Source organism: Orcinus orca, chromosome 5 (assembly GCF_937001465.1).
Source record: "Orcinus orca chromosome 5, mOrcOrc1.1, whole genome shotgun sequence".
In the NCBI taxonomy this organism is placed as follows: Eukaryota; Metazoa; Chordata; class Mammalia; order Artiodactyla; family Delphinidae; genus Orcinus; species Orcinus orca.
Window position 1 is genome coordinate 45,413,425 of NC_064563.1, and position 19,492 is coordinate 45,432,916.

The 19,492-nt window shown below is 41.8% G+C and overlaps 1 protein-coding gene across 1 annotated transcript in view; it reads left to right on the top strand.

Moving 5' to 3' along the window:
- Window positions 1-3,343: 3,343 nt before the first annotated feature.
- The window catches only part of PPM1L (protein phosphatase, Mg2+/Mn2+ dependent 1L), a 337,545-nt gene continuing 321,396 nt past the window's right edge, over window positions 3,344-19,492 (top strand). Inside the window, exon 1 of the mRNA XM_004281858.4 lies at window positions 3,344-4,495. Coding sequence (XP_004281906.1) covers window positions 4,097-4,495 — 399 coding nt within the window. The 5' untranslated portion in view covers window positions 3,344-4,096. The remainder of the gene's footprint in view (window positions 4,496-19,492) is intronic.

Genomic DNA, 19,492 nt, shown 5'->3' on the forward strand with positions numbered 1-19,492 from the left:
CCCGTGTATTCTTTTTGAGATTTCTATAACAGAGATCTACTGACATGTTACTAGAGAAGTATAAAAATTAGACTAATCATCTCAGTGTCATTGAGCAATCAATGGATGTTAGGGTACTGAATTGGTGGTCAGAAGAAATGAGTTTGAGATTCCAACTTTATATTTGCTGAATTATGATAATCATTTAACATCTTTGTGCCTCACTTTCCCTGAATTTATAAACAGAGATAATAGCTCCTCTGTCTTCTTCATAGAATTGTTATTAGAATGAAAATAAGTTGATATACATGAAAAACCTTTACAATCCCTCCCAAGGAATATGCAAATGTTTGTCACTAGAGGAAGGTCTTTTTTATTTCTCATACATATTAAAATTTACAGGGGGAGGAATAAATTGGGAGATTGGGATTGACATATACACACTACTATATATAAAATAGGTAACTAATAAGGATCTACTGTATAGCACAGGGAACACTACTCAATACTCTGTAATGACCTATATGGGAAAAGAATCTAAAAAAGAGTGGATATATGTATATGCATAACTGATTCACTTTGCTGTACACCTGAAACTAATACAACATTGTAAATCAACTATACTCCAATAAAAATGAAAAAAAAAGACCTAAGGTTCAAATAATAATTTCCTAAAGGGTCTCAGTTCTGTCATACAATAAACAATGGATTTATAAAGATTAAAAAAATTCACAGTAAACTATAACAAAAAGCTCATTTAGGGTGTTTAAGAAATCACTATGAAACTAGATTAATTTCTTAATAGAAATAAGAAAATGCCTATAGGGTCTGCTTGAAAAATCATTTTATTGATTTTCACACAAATGAACTATTTAGATGTAAATGTCAAAGTAAATCTCCACAGAATCTGCAGGATATCTAGATTTATTAATCAAGTCAAGCCCTCCTTTTGTTATTTAACCTCCAGAGACCAGTATGGTCCTTTCTCTTCTTTATTTAGGTATGGAAGAAACAGAAGTCATACCTCTCATGAATATTCGCTGCTATCATCAATGCAGTAATGTTGTGGACAGGCTGGATTGACCCCTAGGTTTGGAATTTTTCTACCCCAGGGCCTGGTTTGACTTGTAGTTTTGAAGTCTTGATCAGCTTATCTGCAAGTTGCCTTTGCCACAGAGAAACAGATTCATGTACAGAGAGACTGATAATGCACCCTAAATCCATTTGCTAATTTACAGTAAGAAATATCATAAACTTATCTTCATAATAACACTAATGCATTACTTTGCTTTATAGTTCCTAACCTTTGAATTCATTAGCTCATTTTGGAACCTCATCACGTAACGACTTTTGAACAGAATGATCTCATTTGTTTATTGTTTTGTTTTGTTTTTAAACGAAGGGGCAATCTTTTTATTAAAATTAATTTATTTTTGACTGCATTGGGTCTTCATTGTTGCGTGCTGGCTTTCTCTAGTTGTGGCAAGCAGGGGCTACTCTTCGTTGGGGTGCGCGGGCTTCTCATCGCGGTGGCTTCTTGTTGCAGAGCAAGGGCTCTAGGCCCGCGGGCTTCAGTAGTTGCGGCTTGCGGGCTCAGTAGTGTGGCTCACAGGCTCTAGAGTGCAGGCTCAGTAGTTGTGGCTTAGTTGGCTTAGCTGTGGCTTAGCACATGGGCTTAGTTGTTCCGTGGCATGTGTGATCTTCCCAGACCAGCGGCTCGAACCCATGTACCCTGCATTAGCAGGTGGATTCTTAACCACTGCCCCACCTGGAAAGTCCTGATCTCATTTATTTCTAAACTACTTATTTTCTCTATTTACCAGGTGGAAAATACCAGAAAGTGCAAAGTAGAACAGCAGACCATATCTTAGTTGTCAAAAATAACACACTGTTAACAGTTCTTCACATTTCCTTCCTTTTCTATGCCTATGTATATAATTGAGATCATATTGTACATGCCATTTAAATGTCAAAGTTTTCTCTTTTTTTCTGGTTAAGATGGCAATCTATGACTTTTGTAAAAACTTTGGAAAAGTTGTATAAAACAGATAAAAGCTCAAATCAGAAAATGAAAACCAGAAAACATACAGTTTATTACTGTAGTTAACCATCGTTAACATCTTGGTGTATTTCCTTCCAGTGTTTTACTCCTTTTAATTTAATTTATTTTTTTAAAAAACTTAGTCGGGATCACTCCAAAGCAGGAATGTTTGGGGAGACAGCCTCTGGCTGGGCTGGGAATCAGGCAGCCTCTATTCTCGAGTCTAGTGAACTGGAAGCTGCAGATCAGCACTCTTCTTCCTGGACAGGGGTAGCAAGAGTGAATATTTTCCTTTAAAGCTCACTTGTTCCCGTATTCTAAGCTGATTTGTACATTCTTCTCTTTTTTCCCCAGCATCTTCAAGGCCACAGACACCTGCCCCGTGCTTCAACAAGTTATCCTTGATGGCTTCTGGAAGCCCATTTACTTCTGCTTAACTAAAGACTCCTGCCCCCATTTCACCTTCTCCTGCGGTGACTGAGGAGGTGGTAGGAGGCCGCTAGTTCGAAGTTTCAAAGGGACCTGCAAACCTGAACAGCGGAGTCGGAGCCCTAGCCCCGCCGCAGGGTCAGGAGCGCCCGGGGGCTCCACTAGGAGGCTCCGTGTCTCTCTATGGAAGGCGTGCGACCCGGGAAAGCCTTCGTGGCTATGTCCCCGCTCCAGGGGCGTGTAGCTCGCAGAGAGGCCAGCCCAGCGTCATCGCTCCCGAGGTTATCATCAGAGCGCACTTCCACGTGGCTCTGAGTCCTCACATCCCGCTGCCCTCGGGAGGCCTTTTCTCGTCGCGAGGTTTTTAGGCCCGACGCTCGCTCTCAGCCTCTCGGGAGATTCCGGCAGGCCTCTGTCCCAGAAAACCAAAGGTCCGAGCTTTCTGCCTCGCTTTGCGAGCCAGGAGAAGTGCGTCCCTTCTCGCTTGCCTTATGCCGGGCGAGGCGGAGACCGCACTACCGTGCCGCCAGCCGGAGGGGGGGACGCTCACGTGCGGTCCTCTGTTTTCCAGCCGGTAGCAGTGGATCCCGCGAAACCACCGATCAGCCTACCAGGGTCAGTATTATATTGTTCTGAGAGCTCTCACAAGAGGCAGACAATACCATCCACTCGAGCTCGGCTGCAGACGCGCCCCTTCCCTCCCCCCCTCGGTTCGTCCGGACCGCCCGCAGTTGCAAGCGCGCCAGCCGCCGCCGATTTGCCTCGGCCTTTGACAGCTCGGCCCGAGCACCTCCGGGCCTCAAGTCCCGGCTCAAGGGGCGGGGCGAGGCGGGGCGAGCGAGCACTAGGCGGGGCGAGTGCGAGCGGCGGCGCTAGGAGGGAGCGCCCGAGCCCAGCAGAGCCGAGCGGAGCGGAGCAGGGAGGTGCTGCGGTGAGGCAGGCAGAGCCCGGCCGGCCGCCTGCGGCTCCGCGCCGATCGTGCTGCGTCCCCGGGCTCCGCGCACCCCCGCCTCTGCCCAGGCTCCCGCAAAACTTTTATTCTCTAGGGCCCCCTGGGTGTCTGAAGGACTCGGAGAGCTCGGCCCGCTCTGCGCTCCCCTGCGGCGGCGACCAAGGGGACGTGCATCTCTCACCCGCGGGGCTCTAGCGCCTCGCGCCTCTTCACCTGCCGATCGCTCCCCGGAGCAGCGAGGGGGCACCCGCGGAGGCGCCGCGGGGGCGCCAGCGCCCCGGAACTCTCCCGCCCACCGCGGCAGACCCGCCCGGCGCAACTTTAACTTGATTTCTCTCGTCCAGCCCCGGCACCCGCGACTGCTGCTGCCACCGCCGGCGTCTCGGCAGCCGCCGCCTCACAAAGGGGCGTAGGGAGGGGAGGCGGCGCGGGCGGCTGGCTCAGACGTCGGTGTGCTGGGCGCGGGCCTTCGGGCCGCAGAAGCCGGGAGACAAAAGGGAAACTGCCTCTGTTCACCGTGCGGGCTCGGAGCTGCCTGCTTGTCCATCTTCCGCCCGGCTCCGTGAGCCTCCTCCCCCTAACCCTCGGCTGCTGCTCCGCCTCCCTCCCCGCGGGCTTTCCCCGCAGTGCTCCGGGACCCGGCGAGCTTTCGGGGCGCGCGTCGCTGCTGGTGGTTGGGGCTCTAGCGATAATAAATGATAGAGGATACAATGACTTTGCTGTCTCTACTGGGTCGCATCATGCGCTACTTCTTGCTGAGACCTGAGACGCTCTTCCTGCTGTGCATCAGCTTGGCGCTGTGGAGTTACTTCTTCCACACGGATGAGGTGAAGACCATCGTCAAGTCCAGCCGGGACGCCGTGAAGATGGTGAAGGGCAAGGTGGCCGAGATCATGCAGAACGACCGACTGGGAGGGCTCGATGTGCTGGAGGCCGAGTTTTCCAAGACCTGGGAGTTCAAGAGCCACAATGTGGCCGTGTATTCCATCCAGGGCCGGAGAGACCACATGGAGGACCGCTTTGAAGTTCTTACGGACCTAGCCAATAAGACGCATCCGTCCATCTTCGGGATCTTCGACGGGCACGGGGGCGAGGTAGGAGTTCTCTGGGGCTTTGAGTGTGTGTGTGTGTTTGTGTATGTGTAAACAGCAGGACGTGGTGGGCGTGTCGGGTAGCACCTGTGTGCGAGGGGCGTGGTGATGACCTGGTGTCGGGCTGGACAAAGCCACTAGTTCCAAACGTGGCCAAGTTGCCAGAAACACCGCGGGATCCAGACCTCTTGTACTGAGGGTCCAGTGTGGGGGAGGAAGGGTCATCCATAACCTATTTCATGCCTCATAATTTATGAGGTTTCCCAAGGCCAGAGTCCAGCAAATGACTGTGTTAGTTTTGCTGGGAGAGTTAGTGGTTTCTACAGTGAACTTTGGCCCAGGGCCTCAGCGCCCCTGTTATGGGGTTTGAGGCCGAGCTAGGCGCAAAGAAGGAAGAAATCTTTGATTGTCGTTAGGAAAAAGATAAAATATGCAGAGCCGAATCAGTGAGGACTTAGTAAGCATGAAGGAAACTCTGACTCCTTTCCAGCTCTTTCGCCCTGAGGAGGAACCCGAGGGGCAGCGCTGCGCTTCTTCCTAATTCCATTAACTTTACAAGTGCAATCCGGCCACTTGACAGCAGTGCTTTGCTGGCCGCCTGCTTTTAGCTGGATCGAGGCACGGGACCGAGATGCCTCTGGCCTTTGCAGAGGTGGCAATCCCCGCAGAGGTAGCGGTGCCCAGATCTTGCCCCTGCGCCCTGGCCGGCGTGGGACGCAGACGTCTCCCTGCTTCTAAATTCCTTTATTTGGGGTTCATGTGGGAGCAAGAGATGAGGTTAGAGGCCGGTTCACGTCCCTCTCCCGCATTTCTGCGGCACCCTGATTGCTTGTCGGGGCTCAGATTTCCTGGAGGTCAGGGCGAGAGTTGGCTTTGGTCCTTGGGCATCGGCCCAGGCGAAGTGAGTGGCAAATGTGGCTCCAGAGCGGTGCTCCAGAGAGTAGCAGGCCAGCCACCCCATCTCTCTAAACTTGGCAGTTTGGAAAAGAGTTTCATTGCTGCATACTTTTTTTTTTTTTAAAGCATACTTTCTTACTCCCTGCACCCCCTCTTCACCACCCCTTCTTCATCATTTCCTCCTCCCCCCGCCCCCTCCTCCCATCCAACTTTTCCCCCTCAATTCTCTTGCCGCTTCTGGTCTCTGGGTGGGCTGTAGGGGATATCATTCTCTTTCAAGCTTGTTCTTTGGCCTTTGTTTTGGGTGAACATTGAGAACGCTCTCAACTGGGTATCTTAACTGCATTCTCTCTTTGATACAAGGTCACTTCACCCAACCCTCTGCTAATCTTTCCCACATACTGTATGTACCTACCTGGTAGAACCAACTTTGCCAGGAATGGCAAACTTGATTGGAAAATTTATTTGGTAGAGCTGAAATCAGTTTTTGCTATCTTCCATCCACCCTAGCCCTTTCTATATGCTGTGTTTCAAAACGAAGGTTTCTCACTGATTGTAAATTTGTAGCCTCTTGTGTAGTATGGGGTTCTTTCCTTGCCCCTTGGGTAGGTGAAAGATGTGAAGTTAATTGAGGGAAGGGACGCTGTGTATTTGGGTAAAAAACATATCTGAAAGATAAGGTTGCCAATATGATGGCTGATTTGTTTCCTGGTCTGAGTCAGAATGTCTATATTTTCATTTTATGTGCCTTGACTGTTGTAAATCATTTAATAAAGCTTATATTTATTATATACTTTATATTAAAATTGTTGGCAGATGATGATCTGATTCTTGTGTTAGAAAGTACAGTTTTATTCTTAACTTAAAGGTCTGGATGTAGTGTTAATGTTGTGAAACTCTGGGGTGTGCTTATCTGGGTGTGCTGCATTGGCATGTTTTGAGCCTGCACATGTAAGTGAATGAGTATTTTTAAATTTTCTTCTAAACTGATATTCTAAAACGTGAATATTGAAGACTCCAACAGATTTCAGGTTGAAAATTTTCCAGTATTATCTTCTGGCAAATGTACCATTCAGAAAAGGGACATGCGAAATGCTTTTATTTAACTAGAAATAGTTTACATGTATAGGGCTTTTCGTTAAATTTTTAAATAATAAAAGAGATCATCATTGTTAGCTAAACTATGAAATGAGTTTCATTGTGCCTTATATTAAAAAGCTTGCTGTTTGCAAAATAATATTATCAGTACCCTGAAATACAGAACAATTGTTCTGTCTATAACATCCTACAGTGCATAGCCAGTTCATTCATTTTGGCTTTGTTTTAGGGCAAAGTAAGGAGTTATAAAAAAGAGCTATTTAATTGCTATTGGGAATGTGATGACAAATAATCTTAGGTATTTCTCTCTTCCTTTTTCTTTCATTCAAAGAAAATCCGACCATCTAATTCTTGTCTTCTGTGTTGTTTAGCTTCTTTAATATTCACCAGAGGAGGGTGCCACTGTTTGATTTTGGTGTAGATGATAGTTCTCACCTTTCAGAAAAGAGGAAGCTTTTTCTGAACTCTCTACATACACATATATGTAGAGAGTAGTAGTAGTGTGGTATGGAAGATGATGAGGAATTTAATTTTGTTTCTAATAATTCAAACTAATAAGATAGGCTATTAAAAATCAGGACCCATGGTAGTGCTTTTAGATACAGAAGGAACCTAAGCCACCTTGTATATCTATTTCATCCTGTTTTTTAGATGAGATGTTTATTGATGGCAGGAGAAGTTGTGACCTTCCTTAGACTGCATAGCTTATTCAAGGCCTTCAGTTTGATAAGCTTTATATTAAACCAGTGGACAAATTAGTTTGCATATTTACCTAGGTAAATAGATAGCACACTAGGGATACAGAGGTGAATGAGACATGATTCCTGTTCTCAGAAAGTTTCAGTGTGGTGAGAGAGATAGACCTGTGTACCAGAAATTATAGTCATTGTGTGCTTAGGGTGTTATTGGAATACTGAAGAGGGTCATTTAAATCAAATTGGAAGGTGCGAGGCCCTGGGAAAGACACCTTGAAGGTGTCATTTACTGCAAGGTTAAAAGTGTAGGCTTTGAATCTGTGCTCTGCCTTAAACTAGCTGTAACCTTGGGCAAGTTGCTTAAGCAGCTTTATCTGGGATTTTTTTTTTTCTTTTTTCGGTATGGGGGCCTCTCACTGTTGTGGCCTCTCCCGTTGCGGAGCACAGGCTCTGGACGCGCAGGCTCAACGGCCTTGGCTCACGGGCCCAGCCGTTCTGCGGCATGTGGGATCCTCCTAGACCGGGGCACGAACTCGCGTTCCTTGCATCGGCAGGCGGACTCTTAACCACTGCGCCACCAGGGAAGCCCTATCTGGGAGTTGTTAATCTGAAAAATACGGATAATAATGCATGTGAGGTTCATATCATCAGTTGTATTAATACCCTATCTAGAAAAATACTTGATGGAGAGAAGGATGTGGAAGAAGAAAGCTTAGAGACCAAGAAGTCTGTAGTGTCGGGGCAACGGTATCCAAGGGAAGGAAAGAGACTCTACACATGAAAGCCACAACTTTGATCACTAGAAAGGTGTATGTTGGATATAGATAATTCATTAGGTATCCACCGAACTCTCTATCACTATTTGTTCTAACTTCCGGTGGATTGATTATTAATTTAGGATTCCAGGTATCCTAGCATTGGGGAAGTAGCATCCTGGCTTCAGGTGCAAATTTTCTGATTAGTGAAAAGGAATATTCTTTATGATTAATTAATAAATTGGTATTCTGACTTGTACTTCAGCCTCTTCTGAGTTGTTAACATGAGTTAGTTCTCTTGAGTCTGTTCAACTGTGTATTTTTGACAAAGCTATGTTCAACTGTGTATTTTTGACTAAGCTATGTCTCCAGACTTGTTATGCTGAGAACCAGACTCTGGATGGCTGTGATTTCCAGATGGATGATAGCTTAATGAGCCATGTTTTTTTTAGAGGTGCTATGGGCCAGCTTCCTTACTTGATTCCCTTGGGCCCTTGATAACATTCTAACCACCATACTATGGGTGGATGGTTGAAAGTGTGTGTGTGTGTGTGTCTAAAGCTATGGCAGTGACTCTTTTGCTGTATAATGAAAATTAAAATAACAAAAAGAAAAAAAATAGATTGTATCAACTAATGTGGAAAGGTTATTTTTAAAATTATAAAATACTGTTTATCTAAGAAAATTGTTTTTGGTGCTTATCCATAATTTTTATCCACAGGCAAAATGTGTTTTTTGTTTTAAACTTTTTATATTAGCTAGAAGAAATATCACTGACCGTTTGAGGCACCTTTGTCAATGTTCATGGCTGAAACTTATATAGAAGAATGATTGTTATGTGTTCTATATGCTTATGGACATTATTGTATTAAAGGTCATATATCATTGTATCATAAAATTGACACACAGCCATTTAAGCCTAGAGTTCCACACTTCACATCAGAGAGAAGCTATACTTCCGGTGCTTGTCAGGGGCTATAGTCTTGAGGCTTAGCACTTCTCAGAAGCTCAGAAGACAAACTGCTAATGGAGGGTTGCTTGAAGGATATGTACAGTCTAGTTCTTTAGATGAGTGGTTCTTAATTTTTCTTGAGTCATGCTTCTCTTTGAGGATGTTATGAAACTACCGACATATCCCCCAGAAAAATGGACATGAGCACATCAAGTTTTGTTTATAATTTCAAAGAGAATTAGATGCCTGAAGCCTCTGGATTTTAGGTTAGTCTAGATAGAATAAAATCTGTCTCTGATAAATCTAGACCTGCAGAGAGCTGTGTACCTGGACCCCACCCTGCCCTGATTGTCTTCCTCTTCCGTCCTCTCTGTCATTTTGCATTTATTGACTTGTGTGTTGGCATTTGTTTGTGAGGATTGTTATGAGGGATGGTCTCCCAAAACTCTCTGACAAATCAACTTTAGGGATGTCACTGAGGACTTTATTTGTTACAGTATATAATATCCTCTTCATGAGGACCAAGGAAGAGAGAGTTCTCTAAGAGCTTTTTGTTTTTATCTTAAGGATGCTGAATCATGTAACTGATTGGATCATCCTGTTTGTTGGCTGCCAGAAGTGTTAGAGCCAAACCTCTGACCTACCTCTAGCAAGTGCGCAGAATTTTATTAATTTGGTACATGAACCTCACTCCCAGGACAGCTTATATTTCCCACATTTAGTTTTCCTTTGTCCCATTTTTCTCTTTCTCCTCTTAGATATGTCATTTTATCTTGTGGTATATGTATTTATGTAAGTTTCATTGGCTCCTCTCTGAAATAAGATATACTACTTCCAAATAAATAAATTATGAGTGGCATAATGAATGATTTGCCTTCCAGACGTTACAACTGACGTTAGTAAATGTTGGGCTCCTACATTACTGATGTACAAGAAGCCTGTAGATTTAGTGTGGACAAATGCCTTAGGGTTTAAGAGAAAATTCAGGTTATTTTGTTTTAAAATGGCACATTAACATTTGTGCCCCAAAAGGGGGAGGCACTTTACCTTTTTTTAAAAAATAAATTTATTTATTTTATTTTTATTTATTTTTGGCTGCGTTGGGTCTTTGTTGCTGTGCACGGGCTCTCTAGTTGAGATGAGCGGGGGCTACTTTTCACTGCAGTGCGCGGCCTTCTCATTGCAGTGGCTTCTCTTGTTTCGGAGTATGGGCTTCAGTAGTTGTGGTGCACAGGCTTAGTTGCTCTGTGGCATGTGGGATCTTCCCGGACCAGGGCTTGAACTCTTGTCCCCTGTGTTGGCAGGCGGATTCTTAACCACTGCGCCACTAGGGAAGCCCCGCACTTTCCCTTTAATAACCCATTCCTGTCCTGTGCTTAGCAGCTGTTAGTAGGTGAATGTAGGATCCTGACTGCTGACCATGGTGCATCTTCTGAACAGATTGTTTAGAAATTCAGTTTAATTAAACCAACATTTTCTGTATAGTCTGTGGCATAACAGAGTTATGCTCTCTGTGATGCCCAAAGATGAATCAGTATATTCTCTGTCCTCAGGGAGCATTCCATCTACTTGAAGAGATGAGTTTTTAAAAAATAGCAGAACTACAAGATGCAGTTGGACCACCTACAAGAGAGTGGTGGCCTGATGGAGTGAGCTTGGGGAGTCTTGGATAATTTTGAAGAGGAACTGACATTTGACTATATCCTAGCATTTCAGTAGACAGAGATTGGGTGGAGGGAGGATGAAAAGATGACATAACAGGTGGAAGAAAAAGTGTGAAAATGGATCAGAGGAAGTAAAATGCAGTCACAGCTGGAAGAAAGGCAGGTAGCTCTATTTGTTTAGAGCAGGCTTTCCCCATATGCTGTAATCTAGAAGCCCACTCATTTTTCTTCCATATTTAAGTACCTTCTGTTTTATGATATACTTCATATTGTTTTTTATTGATTTATTTTTATAAGTTTATTTATTCACTTTTGGCTGCATTGGGTCTTCGTTGCTGCATGCAGGCTTTCTCTAGTTGCGGAGAGCGGGGGCTACTCTTCGTTGCGGTGTGCGGGCTTTTCATTGTGGTGGCTTCTCTTGTTGCGGAGCATGGGCTCTAGGTGCGTGGGCTTCAGTAGTTGTGGCACGTGGGCTCAGCAGCTGTGGCTTGTGGGCTCTAGAGCGCAGGCTCAGCAGTTGTGGCGCACTGGTTTAGTTGCTCTGTGACATGTGGGATCTTTCCGGACTAGGGCTCGAACCTGTGTCCCCTGCATTGGCGGGCAGACTATCAACCACTGCACCACCAGGGAATATTGTTTTTTAGATATCTATGTTTTTAAAGTTAAGTATATTTGTTAAAAAAATAAATTTCATATCAACACTGTGAGTAGAAAGTCCATAAAATGAAATTCTTTGCCTCCAACTTGCTAATAATCTATCTCCATCTTGATGGAGTAGAGCGATTCTAAAAAAGTTCTTCTCCTAGTCTCTGGTTGCCTCTAGAGTCCTTCTGTCCCCCTCCCCTGGCTCTTTATGAACAGAAAGGTGGCTTTTAAAATTTAACTATTGACCAGTTAACTTGAAGTGAGGCAGGTTGCTTGTTCCCTTCGCAGGTGGAAGGTACCTCTGGTGATGCCACTCTTTGAGGAGCCCTGGTTTGGAACAGCTTTCCACTGTGTGGACTCATGTGACAGATGAGATTTCATGTGTAACACACCTCCATGGGGAACCGAGAATGATAGGCAGTTCACAGTGTTCTAGTAGAAATTCCACCCCCATTTCTAACGCAGGTACATGAGAAGACATTATAGGCATAAACCTGAATCCTTTCTAGCTTAGTTTAAAAAGTAAATAATTCATAAGTTTTTGGTACTTGAGCCATTATTGGTTACAAACTATGACTACTTACAATGACAGGATACACAGTGACATGTGTGCTGGGACCCACAGTTGAGGAGCCTTAGCCTGGAGTTTATGGTAAACCCAGGTGAGGAGTTGGAGATGCTGCTGGAACGTTTGTCAGCACTGACACTGAAAGCCACACTGAGCAGCCTGGGCCATGTGCTGTAGATATTGGAGAACCACTGGATATTTTTGAGCAAGGGAATGGCTTTTAAATCCATGCTTTAGTAATTCTGTTCCTCTAATCTATATAGAGGATTGATGTGAATGAACAAGATAGAAAGGGTGTGTGTGTGGGGGGCGTCAATTGGGGAAGCCTGGACCAGAGCAGTGAAGAGGAAACCCAGGGGTGTGGGCCATTGCTGGAAAGGGGGAAGGAATGAATTGGAGACCCTCTGAAGTAGTAAGACTGCTGTGGGGGTCCCCAGTGTGACAGCGTCAACATGATAGAGGGCGGTTGATAGAAGAGCAAATTTGGACAGTAGTGAGAATAGTGTGAGTTTGGCTGTAAATTTGTTTCCCTTTTTCCCTGGATGTTTTCTGGGATGTTTTTTGGGATTCATAAAATGTTTGTTGACTGTTTAGCTCCCCAGTTTGTAAAACATTATTTCTGTCATACCTTCTCTAAATGGATACATTTTAAAACAATGAAAATATACATTGTATGTAATATCTGATTTATTCAAATGGAAAGGCATTTATTACAATTTTACTTTGTTACCAGGAATAATTTAGGCTTTGTTATGAGGTATGGTTTTCCCAAGACTAAAAACCAGCACTATATCTTCATGTCTCTTAAATGATTTCATTTCCTTGACACTGCTTTTAAAATAAAAAGTATGTATATCATTCAGTCTCAGATGAAAATGTTCCCTGGGCTCTGTTCAATTTAAATGTAAGCTCATAATTCGTCAGGGACTCAGATTTTTAAAAAGTGATATTTTAATTTTGAACGTTAATACTTGAAGCATTTGTTTTATTCTAATTTCTACTTTAATCTTGAACTACTTCAGTAATATAGTTTTGTGGTTTAACTTTTATTACCATTTTAATAATCCTATTTAATAAATATGAAAGTAAATCTGCAGCAAATTAAATATATTTAAAAATAAATTAATTTTAAAATTATAAGAGTAATATGACTACATGATAGTATAGAAAAGAAAAAAAATCATTCAAAATTTCATTATCCTGTCACATCCACTGTTACGATTTTGGTGTATTACTTGCTCGTCTTTTTTTATATGCATTTAAAATATAATTTTACAGTGTTATACATATAGCTTTAAATCTTGGCTTTTTTTCACTTTGTACAATCCTGTAAACCCTTAGTTATTTTGCTCCATAATTCTTTATTATATTTCTAACGTATTTTTTAGTGATGGAGTGATATTTTACTGAATGGATATTTGATAAATTACTCAATTGCTTCCTTATTGGTATACATTTAGGTTCCTCTAACTTTTCACCGTCACAAATAACATTGTAATAAGTGTTTTTGTGCTTTTACTGTAGTTTGGATTATTTCTCCAGGGTGGGTTTCCAGAAGTGGGATTTCTGGATCAAAAGAGAAGTAAAGAAACCACTATTATTGGTAGTAATGATATTAATAATGGTTGACAATTATTGAATATGTATAATATGCCAGGTAGTGTTTAAAGTACTTTACTTATATTACCTAATTTTAATTATCATAACAATTTTTGAGGTAGGTACTGTGTTATCCACATTTTACATATGTAGAAATTAAGGCACTGAGAAGTTAAGTAATTTGCCCAAGGACTGTCCACAGTTCATAGATGGTGAAACTAGGATTTGAAACTGGGATTCAAAGTTAGAGCTATTTATCTCCAAAGCCTGTGCTATCAGTTTCTGGTTGGAGTTCTACAAATCTCATAATTTGGGCAATAAAGTGCAGATAGCATTGTTAGGTGGACCCTGCCTGGTCTTCTTGTGTTAGTCAGTAAGACTTGGTGTTTCTTCTTTGACAGTTGTGTCCCTGTGTCCCTGTGACATGTTGCTCTTGAAAACTCTACACTGGAACCTTGGTAGGTAGATCTTATAATTACCTGAGAAAGTCCTGAAGTTAAAAAAATTAGAGGTCAGAAGTCAGAGCAGGTGGTGACTCACACTTAAACAGCCGTTCTCAGCCACTCCCCTTCTTTCTGGCAGAATCTCTAACCCACTACAGAGAATCCCTGACGTTTTTGCCTCTTGACTCATGAAAGGCTTGCATAGATGTTATGGTGGCATTAACATAGCCATTCTCAATAAACAATCACGATTTATATTTTATTTTAAAGTACCAAGGGCTTGACTTTAGAATAAGTATGTAGGGGTGTGTGTATATTTGCATAATTTCTCTTTATACTGAAGCACTGTTTCCCCCCCCCCTTTTTTTTTTTGTTTTTCCCAAAATAATTTCCTAATACATAAATGACTGTAAATTTAAAAGATATTAAAAGATAAACAAAATACTATTGTTTCATTTGTTTATTTATTTATTTATTTATTTATTTATTATTTTTGGCTGTGTCGGGTCTTAGTTGTGGCACACAAGATCTTTCGTTGTGGTGCGCGGGCTTCTCCCTAGTTGTGGCGTGTGGGTTTTCTCTCTCTAGTTGAGGCACGCAAGCTCAGTAGTTGTGGCCCACGGCTTAGTTGCCCCGCGGCATGTGGGATCTTAGTTCCCCGACCAGGGATCGAACCCGAGTCCCCTGCACTGGAAGGTGGATTCTTTACCATTGGACCACCAGGGAAGTCCCTTTTCATTTGTTTGTAATACTGAGTTGGTATGTTTAGTTTGAGTAGATGCTACGTCTTGTGTTTCCATTCCAGAAGACTACTTAATACTTTGTTCTCTTAGTCAAGCCTAGTCTTTAGTGATGGCTAGTTATAATCTGTTTTTAATATAAATCTGCAAGTTAGGCATCTCTGGGCCTGTAATCACTTGGAAAGGGTGCCTTTTTATAATTTCTACAAAAGTGTAAGTCACCATAGCAATAGGCTGTATTTCTGAGACTCACATTCTTTACTATACCGTCCATCATTGTTGCCCTCCTTGTTCTGCTCCTGTGTGAGCAGCTGACAGATAATCTGTGTGTTTTAGTTGCTAAGCCGAAGACCAGTTACCCACTGCACATTATGCAGCAAACCTTATGACTTCCCTAGAGAAGTGAATACTTATTTGTGTTTGCTTTTCAACATTGTTGGTCATTATAAATGTGAATGGGGCTTTAATGCCCTGTAGTAATAAATCTTAAATATTTGAAATGGTGTTTTTAACAGCACAGTGTATATTCATCACTACTCTTGGGCAGTAAAGTTTTAAACCTAAAAACATTACAAAATTTTTATTCTCTTAGTTATAGAATTGCCATAGGTCAGAAACTGTTTTATTCTGATAAGTATATACCATTTCCTTTTTAATCTAGTAAGTGCTTTCATTTCTCTTTTTAATTAAATAAATTAACTCTTAGTTAAATTAGTCACTGGACATTTTCTGGCCAATAAGCCTCTTAACTGACACTGTCAAGATTTTATAGAAATTGAGACATAGATTTCGATCATACTGTTCACCTTTTTGATCCTTAGTATAACGAGATGAATTTGCTATAAGAACTGAGTTGCACAGGTATGTGATAAATATAACTGTCCCAGAATTTGGGATTAAGAAGTTTTTACTTCTCTTTTATTTTAACACTTAGATGTTTTCCTAAATTTCTGTTTAGAAAGAAGATAAATTTTCTCTTTAGATAGGCCTGGCAGGGATCTTGAATTGTCGTATAATCCAAATATAGTGCCTAAGGCTTCACAGCTACATGAATAATCTATTTTTAAAGACTTTCATCAAGGAGATTCCATATTGGTCCTGGAGAATTTTTTTCGCTATAATCCTCTCAGGAAAATCATCTTTATATGTGAACTCTATCCCTTTGGTTTAAGCCTATTTCTTTTAGTCTGGCCTCAACAGAGATAATTTAGGATTAAGTTGTTACCATTTGTAAATCAGTAAGATTATGGTAATCAAAAATCTCCTCCCCCCATATTAAATAGGTACATCAAATTTACGGGAGAAGTACTCATCTCAGAAAAAGGAGATACAAGATAATTTCAACCGAAGACAGAATAATGTTTCCAGATAATCAATAATGCCTCCTTTCTGTAAAGAGCTAGTTTAGCAATAAAGGAAATGTCCTCTTCCAGTTTTACAGATTGACTGGTTTTGTCTTTTATGTCCATTGTCAGAGACTTAAGTGCTTCAGCTGGAGTAAATTTGAGCTGCACATCTAGGTGGTGCATTATTTGAAAGTTTTTGGTTGCAAGTGACAGAATACTCAAGTGGAAGCAGCTTAAACTCTAGGGACATTTATTATCTCACATAACAAATGGCCTGGAAGTACGTGTTTCCAAGGTCGGTTAATTCAGCAGCTCAGTGACTTCAAATCTTTATATAACTACATCCAGAGACATGAAAAAGAAACTGTACCTGTCCTGCATTCTTAAAGCCTGAGGAAAACCTTCCTAGAAACTACCCCTCACATCTCCTAGGCCAGAATTGTGTCCGTGTCTAAACCAATGGCTTGGCCATGGGAATACCATCACCATGATGATGAACTCTGACCCAACATAATTCACCCCATGTCTGGGGAGGAGCCCAGCTGCCTCTGGAGGTCATGACAGCCTAGAAAGGTGAACGAAACTAGAGTTTTGGTATCTAGAAGAAAGGAAAGTGGGAATGTTTGTTGGTTGGGCCCCACAGGTGGGAAGGGTGTTCAGAGAAGGTAGCCTGGAACCTTTCTTGTCTACACATTTGCAATCTCGTTGAAGAATGTTGCTGTAAAGTATATAACACTGACATGGCGGGGGGGAAATTTAGAAGACTTTAGAAAAGGGTAAACCATCTTATTTTCGAATTGGCTTAGGGATGACTTTGCCTGGAAGCTGAGATATAAATTTGGTATTTTAGGGTTCCAGGAAGTCTTGAAAAACTATGAGGAGTTAGTTTCCTAAATAATTCAAGTTTTCTCTCTGTTCTCTGTAAAGACACAACAAGGAGGGACCTGGGTGTTTGGAGAGTAACAGGTGTTTTTTTTTTCTCTAATATATGACTGTGTGTTCAGTGTAGTTAATGCTATTGATAAATGTGGAAGTATCACAGCAGGTCTTTTGTTGGCTATCCATTTCTATTTTACCATCTTTCTGTTTCAGAAAATGAATTTGGTCAAATTCAGTAGGATTTTTGTCCCTTAATTATTAAATGTCATTAAGTTTTATTATTTTGTTTAAAAATATTTGAATCTACTCCAGGCCAAGGAGAGGAGATTCCTGGGAGGTTCAAAATTTTGTACCCATTTTGGAGCAGGGCATTCTGGCACTCGTCTCGGCTACAGGGAGAAGGGAGGGCATTAAAGTCTTCAGATTTTTCTGTAGGACAAATGAATGCACTTGGAATAAATTCTGTGTCTGCCTATAGAGTACTCATCCTACTGCTCCTGCTATAAATTGATTACAACAAGGACATCTTTTTGTTGTTTTCCTGACTGATTATTGCCAGTCGGTAGAAGTACTTACTGAGTAAATTTCCCATTTAATTTTAGTACCTTTTCTGGTGATTCATCCACTACATTTTTTTCCCCCATAAAGATATGCGATCATATTGTCTACAAATAATGTACTTGTGTCTCCTACTTTCTAAATAGTTATGCTTTTTGTTTTTGTTTCCTGCCTCAATGGACTAGTTAGAACAGAACAATGTTCTGTAATACTCATGATAGTGGGTGTTATCATGTTTCTGTGTTTGAGATTATTTAAAAAGTTTGAGATGAGGGGAATGTGAAATGGCTTTAGTTTATGGACAATAGGGCTAAATTTTCTTTACTGATATAATGAAAGATGAAAACCAGTGGTAAAGTAAGAGCCAAAGAAGAAAGGATATTCCAGGGATAGTAATATAGAGAATGAACAATCAAAAGAAAGGACTAGAACTGAGTGTAGATATGATGCTGAAAACCAGAGTGCATTGATTACATGAAGCAAAGAACACTGTCTTTTCTTCTTTGGGGAAAAATTGTCATCACTAGGTCCATCTCATGAAAATGTCCTAGGAAGCATTAGTAGTCTAAACAATAGGCACAGTATGTGACATACAGGATACTGATTCTGCAGGTTGTGGAAGACCTAGCAAGATGAGATGCACGTAGGAATCCCTCCTTCTGGTTCCAGAGGAGTGGAAGGTCTGGAGCCATCTTCCCCTGGCACCTCTGCTGGTTTTGGTGAAGGTTATCCTTTTTTTTCCTCTGGCACTTCAAGAAGATTCTTGCCCTAATTTCTACTACATGTCTTGTAAGAAAACAGCAGCTGATTGTGGAAGAGTCTCATACTGAGAGGGTTAGGTCCTAAGTTGGTGTAAAAAGACAAGATCATGTATAGCCAAAATCTCCCTGGAATATTCCCTCAAATTGACTGTAAAGAACAGTGTATGTGATGTTGTACCTCTTTTTTTTTTTTTTTTTTTTGCGGTACGCAGGCCTCTCACTATTGTGGCCTCTCCTGCTGCAGAGCACAGGCTCCAGACGCGCAGGCTCAGCAGCCATGGCTCATGGGCCCAGCCGCTCCGCTGCATGTGGGATCCTCCCGGACCGGGGCACGAACCCGTGCTCCCTGCATCGGCAGGGGGACTCCCAACCACTGCGCCACCAGGGAAGCCCTGTACCTCTTATTCTGTAGAGCAATGTGTAGTTATAAATGTATAATATCCCAAGTAACATATAGTATAGAATAAAATGTAGTATGTGCAGGTAAAATATAGTTTTAAGGTGTTTTAAATGATATAAAAGAGTATCTTGAATTTGTGTAAATTTGTAAATAGTACCATTTCACTGTACCTTCTGTAAGATAATAGAATAAGAAATTGAAGAATATTTGTGAGATTTTCAGGTGACGACAGGAACTTACTTCTTTTAGAGAGAGTATGTTATATATTTCTGTGTGATCACTTTGAGAAAATTTAGTTTCTTAAAGTTTTAAAAGTACAAAGCAGAATAAACATGTGGCTTTTTGGAGTTAGGAGTAAGATTAATTTATCCTGATTATTTTGAAAGTTAATTTTAGAGAGATAATTATAATGCCATATTGAGTACTTTATTTTTAATCTAAGTGCCAGCCATATCTTTGACGCTAGATGGGAATACAGAGATGGGCACTCAGCCTGGTAATTTGTATTCATAAATACATAGAAGTAGTTTATACTTGCTACTTCTTTCTTGCCTATGGCTTGAGACCCTGGGGGATTTTATTCTCCAGCGATTTCAGAAGAGAGACCAATCAGGAATTCTGACCTTTCCCACTTTCCTGGTGTCTCTCCTGAGTGTCTGATATGGTACCTCAGGCCTAAATTCTTTAGATAAATGTCTGTTCCTGGGTTTGTCTAAGAATGAGACTTTTTGAGCAGCAAGGAATTCTTGGAAAGGAAGCTTGTATTTTAAGTATCTATGAGATCCAAGTGGCTGCGGATGAAGAAATCACGCGAGTAAAGAACTGGGATCCTGACAGTGGCCAAAGAAGCTCTTTACATTTTCCTATTAGAGCCATAGACCCTGCTCTGGTCCACAGAGCCACATAGCGATGGAAATTTTTTATCCCCAAAGGATTATGTAATGCAAGCAGTTTTAGACATGAAAGAGTACAGGCAGGCATGTATTTTGGAAATATCGCA